The sequence below is a fragment of the Rana temporaria genome, chromosome 12, assembly GCF_905171775.1.
Source record: "Rana temporaria chromosome 12, aRanTem1.1, whole genome shotgun sequence".
NCBI classification, from domain to species: Eukaryota; Metazoa; Chordata; class Amphibia; order Anura; family Ranidae; genus Rana; species Rana temporaria.
The window spans coordinates 34,591,084-34,611,279 of NC_053500.1; the positions used below are offsets into that span (position 1 = coordinate 34,591,084).

The 20,196-nt window shown below is 46.5% G+C and overlaps 1 protein-coding gene across 3 annotated transcripts in view; it reads right to left on the minus strand.

Moving 5' to 3' along the window:
• The window catches only part of MPP2 (membrane palmitoylated protein 2), a 53,005-nt gene that overhangs the window by 22,941 nt on the left and 9,868 nt on the right, over window positions 1-20,196 (minus strand). Inside the window, exons 1-5 of one of the 3 annotated variants that reach the window (XM_040330180.1) lie at window positions 18,712-18,962; window positions 14,928-15,019; window positions 3,503-3,658; window positions 3,039-3,188; window positions 2,719-2,946 (exon numbers count right to left, since the gene is read on the minus strand). In XM_040330180.1, the coding sequence (XP_040186114.1) occupies window positions 2,719-2,946; window positions 3,039-3,188; window positions 3,503-3,658; window positions 14,928-15,019; window positions 18,712-18,784 (699 nt within the window). In that variant the 5' untranslated portion in view covers window positions 18,785-18,962. Of the gene's footprint in view, window positions 1-2,718; window positions 2,947-3,038; window positions 3,189-3,502; window positions 3,659-14,927; window positions 15,020-18,711; window positions 18,963-20,196 lie in introns of those variants that run through there. The other 2 variants (XM_040330181.1, XM_040330182.1) reach the window with 2 other exon arrangements.

A 20,196-nucleotide genomic window follows, 5' to 3' on the forward strand; every position in this document is an offset into this window, starting at 1 on the left:
GAAATATTTGCCCGCTGGGAAAAGGCCCGGCGGGCAAATGTTTGCTGGAATCCTGCCCGCTCGGGCCTACACACGACCGAACATGTCTGCTGAAACTGGTCCGCGGACCAGTTTCAGCAGACATGTTTGGTCGTCTGTACGGGGCCTAAGAAACATAAAAAGTGGGAGGACTGTATATCAACCTATATCCCACCCATGATAGCGGCCAAGGATAGATTTATCCAGTTGAAGTTTATTCACAGGGCGTACTACACCCCACATAGGATGGCCAACATCTGCCCGAACTTAGGCCCAGATTCACGTACAGCGTCATATCTCTGAGTGGGCGTAACGTATCCTATTTACATTACGCCTCCGCAACTTAGACGGGCAAGTGCAGTATTCTCAAAGCACTTGCTCCGTAAGTTGCGGCGGCGTAGCGTAAATCGGCCGGCGTAAGCCCGCCTAATTCAAATGTGGAAGATGTGGGCGTGTGTTATGTAAATGTTATGTGACCCCACGCAAATGACGCTTTTTACGAACGGCCTATGCGCCGTCCGTGGACATATCCCAGTGTGCATTTCTCCGAAGTACGCCGCAAGGACGTATTGGTTTCGACGTGAACGTAAATTACGTCCAGCCCCATTGACGGACGACTTACGCAAACGACGTAAAATTTTCAAAATTCGACGTCCATACTTAACATTGGTACGCCGCATGTACGCCTCATATAGCAGGGGTAACTTTACGCCGGGAAAAGCCTAACGTAAACGGCGTATCTGTACTGCGTCGGCTGGGCGTACGTTCGTGAATTTGCGTAACTAGCTTATTTACATATTTTTAGGCGTAAATCAGCGTACACGCCCCTAGCGGCCAGCGTAAATATGCAGTTAAGATCCGACGGCTAAATTTGATAACGTGTGGGCTGCATGGGTGGACGTGAGTGGGTAGGGAGCCGGAGAGGTGGGGGACCAAATGACGGATTCCCCCCCTTTTCCAGATGGGGGTTAACAAACCCCCCCTTCTCACCTGTGAAGAAAATAGACTTTATTCGGTATTTTCTCATAGGTTCGGTTTGTTTTTTAAGAACCCCTGGAACGATCTGGGTGAAATTTGGATATGTTGGTCCCCCAGATCGGGGCTATCAGGGGATATGTAATGGTAGGGATACCTTGTGTGAAAACGGGTGTTCCAACTTTGGGGAAAATTGTGTGCTCTCTGCCTGGAGATAATCGGTTTATTCCTTGACTGATCTCAATATCTCCCAGGCAGAGAGAGGGCGGGTGTACTATAAAAGCTTGCTGTTGTAATGTCGTCTGCTACTGTCATGTAAATGAACCTTAGTCTGGCTCTCAGGAACCTTTCATGGTGTGATGCTAATTGACACTGTATTGTGTGAATTTTGATTGAGGATAAATGTGTATTGTGTAGCAGGTGAGAAGAGCTTATCTTTTGTCACCTAAATGATTAGTAATTAACTCATGTAGATTATTGTAGAGACAGAGGGCCAGATCCACAGACGAAGTACGCCGGCGTATCTACTGACACGCCGGCGTACTTTCAAATTTCCTGCATCGTATCTTTAGTTTGAATCCTCAAACCAAGATACGACGGCTTCTGGGTTCGATCCGACAGGCGTACGGCTTCGTACGCCTTCGGATCGTAGGTGCAATACTTCGGTGCCCGCTGGGTGGAGTTTGCGTCATTTTCCACATTGGGTATGCAAATTAGCGATTTACGACGATCCACGAACGTACGCGCGGCCGTCGCATTTTCTAACGTCTGCTTTTTCCGGGTATAGTTAAAGCTGGTATTTTGCGGTGTATAGATAGACTTGCCATGTTAATTGCCATGTTAAGCCATGTTAAGCATGGCCGTCGTTCCCGCGTCGAAATTAGATTTTTTTTTTTTGCGTAAATCGTCCGTGAATAGGGATGGACGTAACTCACGTCTAATTTCAAAAAATGACATCGTTGCGACGTCATTTCGCGCAAAGCACGGCGGTAAATTTCTGGACGACGCATGCGCAGTTCATTCGGCCCGGGGACGCGCTTCATTTAAATGAAACCCGCCCCCTACCCGCCGATTTGAATTCCGCTGCCAGAAATACACTACGCCGCCGTAACTTACGGATTCGAATATACGCCAGGTAAGGTACGGCGGCGTAGTGTATCTCTGATACGCTGCGCCGATCCAAATGTATGTGGATCTGGCCCAGAATGTCCGTTTCCTAAAAGATGTGTATTGGAGGCTTGTTAGTACCCATTGTATGATGTTGTGGGTGGAGTGTGTCATTGTCCATCTAATTATTGCAAGCATTCTTTTTGGTGTATATAAGAGCCTGCCTTCTCAATAAAGATGTTCTATGCCTGGTACACCCTTCATGAAGTCTTGGCTCGATCTCCCTCCCCACAGGGGAGGGAGGTCGAGTACCCTAAGTTTATCATGGACCGGACCCAGATGAGAATATTCTTGGGAATTATCACCAGTTGAGAAATGGTAGAAATTATATTTTTTATGGATTGGTAGGATGCTCATTATGGATATTTCAAACTGATACTGTAACTAAGTAATATCTGAATGTCGGATTCGGACTGTATTGTAATCCTGATTTGTTCAATAAAAACGTTTCTGTTAAAAAAAAAAAAAAGAAACATCAAAAGTTCCCCTATTATTTCATTATTTATTAGACATGTACCAAATCATCGCTGTATGTACTTCTGCTCTTCTGTTGTGTACCTGTCTCAGAGGATGCTGCTCCTGATAGCTTGGGAGTATTTTCAGCACCACACTCCCGCTGGCATCCCGCAGCATCTCCTGTAGAGCTTGAGGGTCACTTCCCACCTCCTGTCCATTCACCTCCCTTATGACATCTCCCACATGAAGAAGGCCTTGCTGATCTATAACACCACCATGCAGGATACGTGCAATCACCAGCTCACCACCTTCCACACGAAAAGTCACACCCTGGAGGAAGAGATGGAAGAAAGGCACTTTAACAACAAAAATAAAAGTATTAACAGCAGTGGAAATTGGAAGAGAACCACTTTCCAGCTTACCAAATGCTCTCCTGCATTCTTTCTGACACCCACCATACGCACAGCATCAGGTGGAACAGGTTGGTTGCTCAGGGTAGGATCCAGAAGTGGGCTTGGTGGAGGAGTCTCATAGTTCTTGGAAGCCACCGAGTCATGAGTTTGTAAAAGAGACTATAGAGGAAGAAGATCCAAACAAGTAAAACTGTACGATTCATTACAGCCATAAGATTGGCATTAGGGAACCACTGATAGTGTGTAAGGGTAGGGTGCTGTTTTTTTGTCACGTCCTCCATTTGTGGGAAAAAAGTACGTAACTTTTGTTTGAGAGCCACGTCGCACGACCGCGCAAATGTCAGTTAAAGCGACGCAGTGCCGAATCAGTGGCATCCAAATGGTCTGAGGCTGAAGTAGTTAAACGTAATGTTTTACTGTATAAAAGTGAAAGTGTGATAAATACGTAAAATGAAAAGGGGAGTCTGTGCTACCTGGAAATGTGGCTCCTGCAGGATATTCCGCAACTCAGCTGCTGCCCCATTGGATTCTCTGACTGCAGGCTTCAGATCTTGGAGGATTTCCTGGACCAGCTGCAGATTATTTTCCCTCACGGCTTCCAGCCGGGTTTCCTCAATCCGCTCATGGGGCTATGGCAGAAGTAAAGGGCAGTTTTGGTTGAATAAGGACAAACGCATAATAAAAGAACATTCAGCAGTCGGAGAGAAAAAAAACACTCTTACTGAGAATCCACCTGGAATTTAATTCATTATATTCAATACAAATCAGACTCCAAGCCAATATAAAACTGACCAGTGAAATTCTATTTCTGTCTAGAAATTGTGCAAGACATTGTAACTTCCATTCAATTTACCTACATCTGAGTTTAGGGTAATTCATGCCAGCTGGAACGCAGGGAGCACCCTTACAGGGTGACTGGCAGTGGTGTCCATGATTTTCCTGCACCTCTGGACTCCTTTACAATACACAACACCCTGAGCCTCTGGACCCCTTTACATTACACAACACCCTGAGCCTCTGGACCCCTTTACATTACACAACCCCCTGCACCTCTAGACTCCTTTACAATACACAACACCCTGAGCCTCTGGACCCCTTTACATTACACAACCCCCTGCACCTCTAGACTCCTTTACAATACACAACACCCTGCACCTCTGGCCCCTTTTACATTACACATCCCTTTGCACCTATGGACCCCTTTATATTACACAACCCCTTGCACCTCCGGACCCCTTTACATTACACATCCCCCTTCACCAGGGGGCGCATGGGCGCCGCCCCCCCTCTCCCCAAAGCCAGTAAAAAAAAAAAAAAAAAAAAAATGAAAAAAAAATTTTTTTTTTTGGGCCCTTTAAGAAAAAAAAAAGGTCCTTTAAGACGGTGCATGTTCAGGGTGAGCGCCGGTCAAAGACTCAGAGCACTGCTATAGCATCATTGAAGCGTCATGCCAATGCAGCAGGCAAGACGCTTCATTTGCAGTTTTTTTTTAAGCTCTGTGGCTATGTGCTGTGCGCCATGAGCCAATCACTCTCCAGTGTCTCCACTCTCCTCTCTAATTGGGTCCTGCTGCTTCCTCACTGCAGAAGGAAATGGGCGGTGCTTTCCCCAGGGCAGTGTTACTGTCGGTTTTGACTCCAGGAGGGCTAAGGTAATTAACTTTATTAAAAACACTTTATTTGTCTCATTGTCTGTCCTGTCCAGTGTCCCTGTCCTCCCCATCATTTCCAGCACCTTGTGCTGTATGCTCAGCCTGTACTGTGATCGGACTGAGAGAGGACAGGAGGGAGGGGGGAGGGTGCCGTGCTTCACATCTCCTGTATGTGTGTGAGGGCTTAGAGTACCTGCGTCCTGCAGCTGTGCTTTACAAATCTCTTATCTCTGTCTGCCTATCTAATCTATCTGACTGTCCTGCCTGTCCTCTCTCTCTCTCTCTCTCTCTCTCTCTCTCTCTCTCTCTCTCTCTCTCTCTGTCTGTCTATCTGTTTAATTATCTATCTATCTCTCTATCTATCTATAGCCATATCTATCTATCTATCTATCTATCTATCTATCTATCTATCTATCTATCTATCTATCTATCTATCTATCTATCTATCTATCTCTCTATCTATAGATCTATCTATAGCTCTATCTATCTATCTATCTATCTATCTATCTATCTATCTATCTATCTATCTATCTATCTATCTATCTATCTATAGCTCTATCTATAGATCTATCTATCTATCTATCTATCTATCTATCTATCTATCTATCTATCTTTCTTTCTATAGATCTATCTATCTATCTATAGCTCTATCTATCTATCTCTCGATCTATAGATCTATCTATCTCTCTCTATCTATCTATCTCTCTATCTATAGCTCTATGTCTCTATCTATCTATAGCTCTATCTATCTCTCTCTCTCTATAGATCTATCTCTCTCTCTCTCTCTCTATAGATCGATCTCTCTCTCTCTCTCTCTCTCTCTCTCTCTCTCTCTCTATCTATCTATGTCTCTATCTATCTATGTCTCTTATCTATCTATCTATCTATCTATCTATCTATCTATCTATCTATTAGCTACCTCTGTCTAATTATCTATCTATTTATCTATCTAATTATCTGTCTGTCTATCTATATCTATCTGTCTGTTTAATTATCTATCTATCTATCTATCTATCTATCTATTAGCTACCTCTGTCTAATTATCTATCTATTTATCTATCTAATTATCTGTCTGTCTATCTATATCTATCTGTCTGTTTAATTATCTATCTATCTATCTATCTATCTATAGCTCTATGTCTCTATCTATCTATCTATCTATCTATCTATCTATCTATCTATTAGCTACCTCTGTCTAATTATCTATCTATTTATCTATCTAATTATCTGTCTGTCTATCTATATCTATCTGTCTGTTTAATTATCTATCTATCTATCTATCTATCTATAGCTCTATGTCTCTATCTATCTATCTATCTATCTATCTATAGCTCTATGTCTCTATCTATCTATCTATCTATCTATCTATAGCTCTATATCTCTATGTCTCCATCTATCTATCTATCTATTTGTCTGTCTATCTAATTATCTATAGCTAGCTGTCTGTCTGATTATCTATCTATCTATCTATATCCATCTAATTATCTATCTATATCTATATATCTGTCTGTTTAATTATCTATCTACAGCTCTATCTCTTTATCTATCTACAGCTCTATCTATCTATCTATCTATCTATCTATCTATCTATCTATCTATCGCTCTCTATCTAATTATCTATCTATATCTGTCTGTCTGATTATCTATCTATCTATCTATCGATCTATCTATCGATCTATCTAATTATCTATATCTATATGTCTGTCTAATTATCTATCTATCTATCTATCTAATTATCTATCTGTATGTCTAATTATCTATCTATCTAATTATCTATAGCTCTATCTCTCTCCCCCTCCCTCCATCTATCTATCTGTTTAATTATCTATTTATCTATAGCTCTATCTAGCTATGTCTCTCTATCTATCTATCTGTCTGTCTGTCTATCTAATTATCTATCTAATTATATATAGCTCTATCTCTCGCTCCCTCCCCCTCCCTCTATCTATCTATCTATCTATCTATAGCTATCTGCCTAATTATCTATCTATCTATCTATCTATCTATCTATCTATCTATCTATCTATCTATCTATCTATCTATTTGTTTTATTATCTGTCTGTCTATCTATCTATCTGTCTCTCTGTCTGTCTGCAGGTCCCATTGTCTGCGAGTGGCGGGGGGGGGGGGTTGACTGGGGTTTTGTTTGCGCCCCCCCAAAAAAATAGAGCACCAGCCGCCACTGTTTACAATACACAACACCCTGCACCTCTGGACCCCTTTACATTACACAACACCCTGCACCTCTGGACCCCTTTACATTACACAACACCCTGCACATCTGGACTCCTTTACAATACACAACACCCTGCACCCCTTTACATTACACAACACCCTGCACCTCTGGACTCCTTTACAATACACAACACCCTGCACCTCTGGACCCCTTTACATTACACAGCCCCCTGCACCTATGGACCCCTTTATATTACACAGCCCCTTGCACCTCTGGACCCCTTTACATTACACATCCCCCTTCACCTCTGGACCCCTTTACATTACACAACATCCACAACTCTGGACCCCTTTAAATTACACAGCCCCCTGCACCTCTGGACTCCTTTACATTACACAGCCCCCTGCACCTCTTGACCCCTCTACATTACACAGTCCCCTTTACATTACACATCCCCCTTCACCTCTGGACCCATTTACATTACACAGCATCCACAACTCTGGACACCTTTAGATTACACAGCCCCGCACCTTTGGACCCCTTCACATCACAAGCCCCCCCCTGCAGCTCTGGACCCCTGCACATTACACAGCCTCCCCTACAGCTCTGGATTCCTGCAAGTTACACAGCCCCCCCGCAGCTCTGGACCCCCTGCATGTTACACAGCCCCCCTACAGCTCTGGTCCCCTGCATGTTACACAGACCCCCCCACAGCTCTGGACCCCTTCATGTTACTCAGCCTCCACCCCTCCCCCTACAGCTCTAGACCCCTGCATGTTACACAGCCAGGGTCGGACTGACCATTGGAACTCTCGGGCACTGACCGAGGGCCCCATGCCACTAGGGGGTCCCACCAGGGTTGCCAGGCTCAATAAAACCAGGGACAGTATGTAAACATCTGTGTTTTTTTTTACATCTGTCCCTGATATGTCCAAAACCGACATGCTTTTGATGTGAAAATCCTGAGATTTCAGCTGCCCTGCCTATGCAATGCCTCCTGGCATGGTGGCCATCTGTAAACCCAGCCCCCCCCCCCCACAGCTCTGCCCCTTCCTACCTCACTCATGCAGAGGGGTAGACATAGAAGCACTAAACAGAGAGTGGGAACTGCTGCAGTTAATTTTTCATATTAACAAGCTAATGATTGGTTGCTAGGACCACAAAGCAACCAATCACGTGCTGGTTAACTTAGAAAGTTAACTCCAGCAGCTCCTCTATTCAGTGCTGCTCACTGTCTCTATGTCCCCTGCTGTACAGGAGGAGAAAGAGTGTTTTTTTTCTCCTCCTCTGCTCTGCTGTGTCAATCCGGCCACCGGCCCTGGGTGTCATCTGGGTAGTGGTACAGTCAGCACCCGGCCCAGCCGGGTCCCTCCACACCCTGTCACAGCTCACCTCTCTGGGCTCTTCCTGCCCTGTCATATCGCCGCTGAGCCCATCCCGCTGTCACCGCTTCACTCACAGGGGGGTGGGGGCACTGTGTGGCACCCGGGTCAGACTGCCCCCCAGTTGGTATGACACTTGGGGAGTGGATATGAGTAAAGAAGGGGATTTAGGGGGGGATTTGTGCTAGTAGGGATGATTGGGGGGATTTGTGCTAGCAGGGGAGAATAAGTGCTAGGAGAGGGGATTTATGGGGGGGATATGTGCTAGAAGGGGGAAGTTGAGGAGGGAAAGGCTTTGATTTGGGAGGGGGGATGTGTACTGGAAGATGGGGGATTACTTGGGGGGGGGGGGAGAATTTGGACTTGCAAAGGGAATTTATGCTTAGGAGGTAAGTGTGAAAACTAGGCGAGGATTTGGGGGGGGGGCGCAGTTTGGCAATTTCGCCCTGGGTGCTATATGACTTTGTCCCGACACTGGGTAGGTGCAGTGCCGTCTTAATAGCATCATGGGCCCCTGGGCAAAGTAATACTCTGGGGCCCCTACAATGAAGACATTGCAGGTAGGTAGGACGGCTCAAGGACCAGCTGCTTTGGGGAAAGTGCAGGGGCCTCCATGCAGCTGGGGCCCCTGGGCAGTGCCCAGGAGTGCCCTCTCATTAAGACAGCCTTGGGTAGGTGCACAGAGTACTAAGGCAACCCATCCCGTTGTCACCGCTTCACTCACAGGGGGGTGGGGGCACTGTGTGGCACCCGGGTCAGACTGCCCCCCAGTTGGTATGACACTTGGGGAGTGGATATGAGTAAAGAAGGGGATTTAGGGGGGGATTTGTGCTAGTAGGGATGATTGGGGGGATTTGTGCTAGCAGGGGAGAATAAGTGCTAGGAGAGGGGATTTATGGGGGGGATATGTGCTAGAAGGGGGAAGTTGAGGAGGGAAAGGCTTTGATTTGGGAGGGGGGATGTGTACTGGAAGATGGGGGATTACTTGGGGGGGGGGGGGAGAATTTGGACTTGCAAAGGGAATTTATGCTTAGGAGGTAAGTGTGAAAACTAGGCGAGGATTTGGGGGGGGGCGCAGTTTGGCAATTTCGCCCTGGGTGCTATATGACTTTGTCCCGACACTGGGTAGGTGCAGTGCCGTCTTAATAGCATCATGGGCCCCTGGGCAAAGTAATACTCTGGGGCCCCTACAATGAAGACATTGCAGGTAGGTAGGACGGCTCAAGGACCAGCTGCTTTGGGGAAAGTGCAGGGGCCTCCATGCAGCTGGGGCCCCTGGGCAGTGCCCAGGAGTGCCCTCTCATTAAGACAGCCTTGGGTAGGTGCACAGAGTACTAAGGCAACCCATCCCGTTGTCACCGCTTCACTCACAGGGGGGTGGGGGCACTGTGTGGCACCCGGGTCAGACTGCCCCCCAGTTGGTATGACACTTGGGGAGTGGATATGAGTAAAGAAGGGGATTTAGGGGGGGATTTGTGCTAGTAGGGATGATTGGGGGGATTTGTGCTAGCAGGGGAGAATAAGTGCTAGGAGAGGGGATTTATGGGGGGGATATGTGCTAGAAGGGGGAAGTTGAGGAGGGAAAGGCTTTGATTTGGGAGGGGGGATGTGTACTGGAAGATGGGGGATTACTTGGGGGGGGGGGGGAGAATTTGGACTTGCAAAGGGAATTTATGCTTAGGAGGTAAGTGTGAAAACTAGGCGAGGATTTGGGGGGGGGGCGCAGTTTGGCAATTTCGCCCTGGGTGCTATATGACTTTGTCCCGACACTGGGTAGGTGCAGTGCCGTCTTAATAGCATCATGGGCCCCTGGGCAAAGTAATACTCTGGGGCCCCTACAATGAAGACATTGCAGGTAGGTAGGACGGCTCAAGGACCAGCTGCTTTGGGGAAAGTGCAGGGGCCTCCATGCAGCTGGGGCCCCTGGGCAGTGCCCAGGAGTGCCCTCTCATTAAGACAGCCTTGGGTAGGTGCACAGAGTACTAAGGCAACCCATCCCGTTGTCACCGCTTCACTCACAGGGGGGTGGGGGCACTGTGTGGCACCCGGGTCAGACTGCCCCCCAGTTGGTATGACACTTGGGGAGTGGATATGAGTAAAGAAGGGGATTTAGGGGGGGATTTGTGCTAGTAGGGATGATTGGGGGGATTTGTGCTAGCAGGGGAGAATAAGTGCTAGGAGAGGGGATTTATGGGGGGGATATGTGCTAGAAGGGGGAAGTTGCGGAGGGAAAGGCTTTGATTTGGGAGGGGGGATGTGTACTGGAAGTTGGGGGATTACTTGGGGGGAGGGGGGGAGAATTTGGACTTGCAAAGGGAATTTATGCTTAGGAGGTAAGTGTGAAAACTAGTGCTCAAATGTTTTTGGGGGAGGGAAGAGGATTTGGGGGGGCACAGTTTGGCATCTTCGCCCTGGGTGTTATATGACCTTGTCCCGACACAGCGCAACTTTTCTTCAGGGACAGTCACCCCCAGCTTCAGTGCCTTCCCGCCGCCCTAGCAGCTGCCGACTCAAGGAAGGGAGGAAGGAGCGGAGCAGTCTGACACTTTGGCCGCTCGGTGCCCCACCTCTGTGGTGCCAGGGTGCAGAGCACCCCTCACACCCGCCCAGGATTGGCCCTGACTGGGTAGGTGCACAGAGTACTAAGGCAACCACTGTCTTCTGGCCCTAGCCTTATTTCTATCTGGTCCTAGGACAGCAGACTGGGAAGGGTGATGGTGTTGGGACATGGAAAAGCCATTGTGATTTAGTCATAATCAGCATGTTAAAACAGAGCCAGATTTACAATAACATTATGGTAAGAAATCGTGTAACTAAAGTAGCTTGTAATTCACTAAAATTATATTTTTGGTACAAAGTATTTTTTTTTTTTTACAAAACTAACACATGCAAATGTACAAAGAAAAGAAAGAAGTAATAATAGCTGAGAGATAAAAAGGGTTAATAAAAATGAATTAGCTTTAACCTAATACGGGCCCCGGCTGCGCCCCCACCATCAGCACAGTGCCTGAGGCAGAAGCCTTTCCTGTCTCTGCATACAACCTACGTATCATCCGACATAAGATGAACTGTTATTTGGAAGGCCTCTAAGCCCCATATATCTTGCTATAAATTTTTTGGTCAATCTCTCTGAGAGAAAAATAAGCTTATTCAAGGGTGGGGGGCAGGTACGGCTACTGTGATAAGAATTTCATATAGAGCTTGCTGTTTTTTTCCAGGACATTTTGAATTATAAGAATGATACAATGTATCCAGAAAGTATTCACAACGCTTCACTTTTTCCACATTTTGTTATGTTACAGCCTTATTCCAAAATGGATTAAATTCATTAGAGTTGTCCCCATGGGCGTCCGCTCTATAGGGCAAGGGGGGGCAATTGACCCCCCCTGGAAAATCGAGAAGGTGTTGAAGTCTTGCGGCCCCGGGCTGTCTGAGCGGTCCCGGGCCGGATGTCACACAGACACAGCGAGCAGAGTGAAGCCGCCTCCCCCTACAGTGTTTATGTGTACACAGGGGAAGGGAACCTGCTGTGACCCGGCCGTGCTGATGGCTGATCTGAGGTACTGAATGGGATGGGGGGAGGGGAGGTCCATCTATGATGAAGGGGTGGTCTGTGCGGAATGGGGGGGCTGTGCTGAAGAGGGAGGTCCATCTGTGCTGAAAGGAGGGGTCTGTGCTGAAGGGTGGTCTGTACATTCTCTAGGCTATATTTATATGGGCATGGAGTGAAACTGAATTATCTCAAGAGCTATTTCACACTGCCAACTGGCCGCGTTATCGGTAAAGCGTCGCTAAAAAGTGCTGCTTTACCATCGTTTTAGCTGCGCTATTTGGCCGCTAGCGGGGCGCTTTTAACCCCTGCTAGCGCTTGAAGAAATGGTTAAATGTGTATCCCCGCTGCGGGAGCGCCCTCCCCTGAAAAGATTTCAGTGGACGCCCATGGTTGTCCCATAGCCACTCCTTTGTTATCTTGGTTGTGTGCTTAGGGTCGTTGTCCTGTTGGAAGATGAACATTCGCCCCAGTCTGAGGTCCAGAGCACTCGGGAGCAGGTCTTTATCAAGGATATCTCTGTACATTGCTGCATTCATCTTTCCCTCGATCCTGACTAGTTTTCCAGTTCCTGCCTCTGAAAAACATCCCCACAGCATGATGCTGCTGCCACCACCATGCTTCACTGTAGGGATGGTATTGGCCAGGCGATGAGCCGTGCCTGGTTTCCTCCAGACATGACGCTTGCCATTTGGGCCAAAGAGTTCAATCATTGATTCTTCAGATCAGAGAATTTTGTTTCTCATGGCCAGAGTCCTTCAAGTGCCTTCTGGCAAATATCCAGGCGGCCTGTCATGTGCCTTTTACTAAGGAGTGGCTTCTGTCTGGCCACTCTACCATACAGACCTGATTGGTGGAGTGCTGCAGAAATGATTATTCTTCTGGAAGGTTCTCCTTTCTCCACAGAGAAACACTGGAGCTCTGTCAGAGTGACCACGGGTTCTTGGTCACCTCCCTGACTAAGGCCCTTCTCCCTCCGATCGCAAAGTTTGGCCGAGCGGCCCGCTTTAGGAAGAGTCCTGGTGGTTCCAAACTTCTTCTATGTATGGATGATGGAGGCCACTGTGCTCATTGGGACCTTCCATGCTGCAGAAAGATTTCTGTACCCTTCCCCAGATCTGTGCCTCCATACAATCCTGTCTCGGAGGTCTACAGACAACTCCTTGGACTTCATGGCTTGGTTTGTGCTCTGACATGCACTGTTAACAGCGGGACCTTATATAGACAGGCGTGGGCTTTTCCAAATCATGTCCAATCAACTGAATTTACCACAGGTGGAATCCAATCAAGTTGTAGAAACATCTCAAGGATAACCAATGAAAACAGGATGTACTTGAGCTCAATTCTGAGTGTCATGGCAAAGGCTGTGAATACTTATGTACATGGGATTTTTTATAAATTTGCAAAGATTTCAAACAAACTTCTTTAACGTTGTCATTGGTATTGTTTGTAGAATTTTGAGGAAAATAATGAATTTAATGCATTTTGGAAGGCTATAACATAACAAAATGTGGAAAAAGTGAGGCGCTGTGAATACTTTCCGGATGCACTGTAATATATCTACGGGGCTATGCAGCCTTTAACAGATTAGGCACACCAAGGGCCAGATCCACAAAGCAGTTACGCTGGCGTATCTATTGATACGCTGCCAGAGGCGTATCTAGTGAAAATAGCGCCTATGGCAAGCGCTAAAACTGCGCCCCTGTGGGAACATTTGAAACCCATCTTTCAGATAACCTTAACAAAAAAGAAACAGCTAACAAAACTAGTGATATTTATCATCCCTTGTGATACCTTGGGTAGTGACATAGCTTCTTTATGGAGAAATCTGGGGTTTATTAGACCCCTGATCCCTCCTCTGCCCTCCAAGGCCAGGAAAATGCAGAACCAATACTGGAAGTGATGAAATCTTCATCACTTAAGGCCTCAGTTTTCACAGAGGAGAGGGAGAAACTGATGTTCCTCCTTCTTCTTTGTGCGCTGCCAACCCAACCAGATGAAATGGGAGAGCCTGGGAGAAGAGGGGAGGGCTGTGGCTGAACGCAGCAGGGATAGCACTGCCATTGTCCATTAGCAAAGGTGCTGAAAAGGCGATCCTGCCTATGCTCGGGAGGAGGGCAGAAGAGACCCTCAGACCCTGGTAAGTGCCTTGCTGCCCAGCCACTCAACAGCGCCCCCTTCATAGGGCACCCATGGCACTTGCCATGGCTGCCATACCCTAGATACGCCACTGTACGCCGCGTAACTTCTAGTTTGCTCCGGCGTATCTTTGTTTTGTATCCACAAAACAAGATACGCCTGAAGCTAGGCTAGATCCGACTGGCGTACGTCTTAGTACGCCGTCGGATCTAAGGTGCATATTTACGCTGGCCGCTAGGTGGCGTTTCCGTCGATTTCCGCGTCGAGTATGCAAATTAGCTAGATACGGCGATCCACGAACGTACGTCCAGCCGGCGCATGTTTTTATGTTGTTTCCGTAAGGCTTTTTTCGGCATATAGTTACCCCTGCTATATGAGGCGTATCCTATGTTAAGTATGGACGTCGTTCCCGCGTCGAATTTTGAAAATTTTACGTTGTTTGCGTAAGTTGTTTGCGAATAGGGCTTTGCGTAGAATGACGTTCACGTCGTAAACATTGGCTTGTTGCAGGTTAATTTCGAGCATGCGCACTGGGATACCCCCCGTAAAAAAAAAAACGTAATTTACGTCGGGTCAAGTAAAATTAACATAAAACACGCCCACATCTTTAACATTTGAATTCCGCGCTCTTACACTTACGCTCCCCCCTCCCGCCTCAAATCCTCTCTCTCTCTCCCCAAAACCCTCCTCCTAGCACTCAAACTCTACCCCTCAAATTTAACCTCTGAGCATAAATCCCCCTCCCTCCAAATCCCCCTCTCTCAGCACAAATCCCCCACCCCAGATGCCCTCTCCTAGCACACCTCCCCTACCCAAATTCCCCTTCTTAAAATAAATCCACCCTTCTAGTACAATCCCCCCCCCCCCTCTCCGAATTACCCATTTCAGCACAACCTCCCAGTTCCTCACTGCGCCTAGGGCAGCTTCCCCTCCTGCCCACCCCTTATGTCAGCCCTGCTTTACTGCATCACATCTCTGATTCTCTATCCTTTTTACTTACCGTAGGACTCTCCATGATGCCTTTGAGGAAGATGAGATCCAGATCGGAAGAAGGAGGGAGATCAGAAAACGCCTGCAGGACTTGCTGCATCCCTGCAAGACAGAAAGCAGTAGAAGCATCTCAGTGCCTGAAGGAACACTAAATGAGCAAACATTTGTGGACACCATATCATATCAACTTGTTGGACATTCAATCCCAAAACCATGGGCATTAATATAAAGTTGACTCCAATTGGGTTATAAGAGCCTCTACTCTTCTGGGAAGGCTTTCCACCAGATTTCGGGGTGTCTATGTAAATGTAGCGCCTGTGTACTTTTCGTACAGGTGCTATATTAAATTTAGTGGGGAAATGAGAGAGTTATGTTGCTCTCATTCACTGATTTGTTAAATTTGGCTGTCGCCAATTCTGGATTGTCCTGTGGGTCAGTCTGTGCTCCAGAGATGCAGCCTCATCTCTGGGCGGCAGGTGGCGCCAGAGGGATCCAGGCGGAGCCTCTTCTTCTCAGCAGCCAATTAGAGGAGTTTGATGTTTAGCATTCCTTCCATAGATTTACACAAGAAAGTCCTATTTTGAGTTCAATCAAGTGCCTTACTTTATCTGAGGCCCTGATGAAGGAGGAAGATTTTTTCAACCCGCCAAAACATGTTGGCTGCTTTCTGAGTGCAAAGTAATAAATCAGTTTGGAGTCCTCTATCATTTGGTTTGGTGCTCCTCCTAATGCACAGGTGTAAAACACAAGGCCTGAGGGCCGAATCCGGCCCTCCAGGCCATTTCATGTGGCCCTCGCACCTCTCCTGCAGCTGCAGGAGAGCTCCAGCCCTCCTCTGGTTTTTCTCCAGACCCTTACTTGCTGCTTTCAAGAAATGCATCCAGCTTCTTTCCAGCAGCAGCATAAGGAAAGGGGGAGCACTGTGATGTAAGGGAGAGTGGGGGACTCAACTTCTGACGGTGGGGTGGCTCTTGACATCTAATGTAAAGGGGAGGGGATGCGCTGGACATCAAATCTTACAGATACAACCGGCTCTTTTGAGGGCAATCATAATGCCCATGCGGCCCCCGATGAAATTGAGTTTGACACCCCTGTTCTAATGTTTTTTTTTTTCTAGTAGCCTGCTACCGTGTTTCCCCGAAAATAAGCCCGGGTCTTATATTACTTTTGGCAACAAAAGACACAGTAGGGCTTATTTTCGGGGTAGGTCTTACCATGTGATGTGCTGTCTTCTCTCCCCTTCTCCCTCCCTGCCAGGAATCCCCAGTATGAACCAAGTTAAAATGCTTGTAAAATCCTATAATCCACTTCATTACAGTAGTATATAATGTACAATGTGTGTTTCTGTAATATAATTGTGCCAAATACCTTTTTTAGAGCGCCGTTCTGCGCTTCTGTGACCCTCCGGAGCTCTCTTCCCCGCAATTATATTACAGAAACACACACATTGTACATTATATACTACTGTAATAGAGTGGATTATACAAGCATTTTAAACTAGGTCTTATTTTCAGGGTAGGGCTTATATTGCAGCCTTTCTGGAAAATAACACTGGGTCTTATTTTCAGGGTAGGTCTTATTTTCGGGGAAACATGGTATGCACCCACTGGAGGGTAGCCCAGTCTGCCTAGAGCTGCCTAACTTGAGCAAGTGTGCTCTTTCAATGTTTAAGAAAAAATAGGTCGGCCTTATGTAGCGTACACACGATCAGGCTTTTGCCCGGCCAAATCACATCGGAAAAATATAGAACATGTTCTATATCGAAAGTCAGATGGAATTCATCGGAATTTCCGATGAAAAAACTCAGGTGGGGCTACACACAGAGCTAGAGCTCTTTAATTAGGCGGTTGCTTAAGGCCTCACACTCACTGGGGCCTCGCGGCCGCCTAACTTACCCAATGCATTACTCCAGTTTTGAGGGACAGGGGACCCTAACGTTGCTGTGCTCAGGCAGCAATAAGAGCCCTGATTTAGGAGTGGGGCCTCCAGCATCCCTAACAACCAGAAAATATCGGTGACACCACCCCTTGTGATGTCAATGACCCAGCATGCCCTCAGTCAATGACGTCACAAGGGGGCGGGTTCAGCAGATGACATCGCCGTTCGGCCCCGCCCCTTAGTTATTAAAGAGCAGGCTCTGGGGGCAACCTTGTTAAAGGGGGCTTCCAGATTCCGATAAGCCCCCTACCCGCAGACCCCCACAACCTCCGGCCTGGGTTGTGGGGAAGAGGCTCTTGTCCTTGAAATTATTTTTCCCCATCATCTGTGTGAGTGGGGCCCCATGTCAAGTTTTGCCTAAGGGGCAGATCCACATAGAAATAGATGGGCGCAGCGTATGTGAGATACGCTACGCCGCTGTAACTTACTTTTGGCCGGTTCGAATCCCCAAAGAATTTGCACCGTAAGTTACGGCGGCGTAGTCTATCTCTGGCGGCGTAAGGGCGCAGAATTCAAATCGGTGATTATGGGGCGTGTTTCATTTAAATGAAGCGCGTCCCCGCGCCGAATGAACTGCGCATGCGCCGTCCCTAAATTTCCCGCCGTGCTTTGCACTAAATGACGTCGCAAGGACGTCATTTTTTTTAAAAACGGACGACTTAAGCAAAAAAAAAAAAATATCAAATTAAACTCGGGAACGCAAGTCTAACTATACGCGACGAATTACCAGCTTTAACTATACGCCGGAAAAAGCCGACTACAGACGACATAAAAAAATGCGACGGCCGCTCGTACGTTCGTGGATTGTCGGAAATAGCTAATTTGCATACCCGACGCGGAAAACGACGTGAACGCCACCCAGCGGACGCCGAAGAATTGCATCTGCAGTTTCAGCGGACATGTTCGGTCGTCTGTACGTCCGACCGGACAATTTTCCGGCGGATCGGACAGGTTTCCAGCGGACAAATGTTTCTTAGCATGCTAAGAAACATGTCCGCTGGAAGCCTGTCCGTCGGACATGTTAGGTCGTCTGTACGACTTACCGGACATGTCTGCTCGGCCGAAAGCCCTCGCATGTGTCGAAGTGATTCGACGCATGCGTGGAAGCATTGACCTTCCAGGGTCGCGCACGTCGCCGCGGCGACGGCGCGGCTACGTCACCGCGTATCCTGTCCGCGCGGATTTCTGTTTGATGGTGTGTACAACCATCAGACAGAAATCTCCGAGCGGACATGTCCGATGAAAACGGTCCGGCGGACCGTTTTCATCGGACTGTCCGCTCGTCTGTACTGGGCCTTAGATCCGAAGGCGTACAAAGCCGTACGCCTGTCGGATCTAATCCAGAAGCCGTCGTATCTTGTTTTGAGGATTCAAAACAACGATACGACGTGGGAAATTTGAAAGTACGCCGGCGTATCAGTAGATACACCGGCGTACCCCCTCTGTGGATCTGCCCCTAAGGCCTCACAATGCCTAGAGCCGCCTCTGGCTACACACTAACGGAAAATCCGATGGAAAAAATAAATCGGAAATTCCGATCGTGTGTACGGGGCATTAGAGCAAAGCACAGCTTAACTCCCATTATCACATGTATGATAACGCACAGCACAGACATGAAGCCAGAGGAGGGGGAGAGTCATTACCCGTCCCAGGTGCACCTACGTTTCCACCTTTGGTCACTTGGCACAACAAACAATTAAATGGAACTGCGTCCTGCCGCTTCAAGTAGTTGCCCTAAGAATGTACGGTGGAACCTGGCTGCTTTGCTAACATTTTAATAGTTTTGTCAATTCCTGCAAAGTAGGCAAACATTTGAAACATCAAATTAATTATTCTTGAAGAAAAAAAAGAATTACCTTCCTGGTGTGAATTGGACTCCTCTGTAGGATCCATAGATACCTCCTCTTTGGGCAGCTCAGGGCTGCTCATAATGTCTCTTCTGCTATTCGCTCTTACTGATCTTCTCTCTGTTGCACTCTTTCTGACTTTATTCTATTACCACTACCACTCTGCCTCTGCTGGTTCTCTCTGCGCTTTCTACGCCCATCCCCGTCCTCACATGTTGGATAAGGGGCATGGGAGGAGAACCAAAGCCACAGTGACAGCAACAAGCTAGCCAGTGCTGAGAAAAAGCCATCAAACACGACCTACAGCCTTTCAGTGAACCCATCAAAGGGTTAAAAAAAAAAAGCCAACTGTAGAGACATTCAACCAGTAGAAACCCAAGGCAAGAGGCATGCTGCCCCTCGATTGGTCAGGGCCAAAAAGTGTACATACTACGGAATGGAAAGGCAGGGAGGACCTGGTGGGTTTCCTGCTTTACGGGAAGCAAAGCCCACCATCCTTTGTCCCCCTATCACCAAGCCCCCTTTAAGGCTTGGTGCTTTGAGCATCCCTCTCTAGTTTCCATGGTAACCGGAGGATTACCCAGGATGGGTACCAGCCATGATGCTGGCTCGGTTTAACCCTTGCACCGCTGAAAAGCGAGGAGCTACAGGAGTTATTCTACGCTGCCATATTGGTGACCTACTTTTCCTGCCGTGCCGTCATACAGAACATAGCAATGTCGGAGATAAAATAATATGTACTTTATATATAGATATATATATTTATATCTATATATAGATCTATCTATATATCTATATTAGTATACAAGGATAGATTACATTTTTTATTGTATGTCATATATATAAACATAAAGTAAACGTAAAATGTGCATATATATATATATTAGGGCTGTGCGTTAAACGCGATATTAATGGCGTTATATATATATATATACACACAACATACAATAAAAATGTAATATATATATATACACACACATAAAATAAACTTATCAATGTAATATATACTTAAGAAAATATATATATATAAATAAAAAAAATGTATGGTATTGTATGTAATTGTATGGTATATATATATATATATAAAAAACATACTATAATAAATGTAATCTATCCTTTAATCCTTTAAATTAATAAATTAGAAATTATTATTAGAAATTGTATTTTATATATCTACTGTATATTACATACCATATAATAATAATTCAGATTTATCCCTTAAATTCTATCTATCTATAGTACAACATACAATAATAACTGTAACATATCCTTTAAATCATATCTTTTTATTTGGATAGTGATGATGTAATCAGTTATATAAGGGGGGGGGGGGACAGGTGACGTCACTGTAAATATGAGTATCATAGCGGTGGTGCATTTAATGGCAGAATGTGTATACAAATGTGTAAATACGTGGATTTATTTTCGGCTAAGACATTTCTAAGGAATGAAGTAGAATGTAGAACGATATGAAAGGTCACATCAGAGATATAA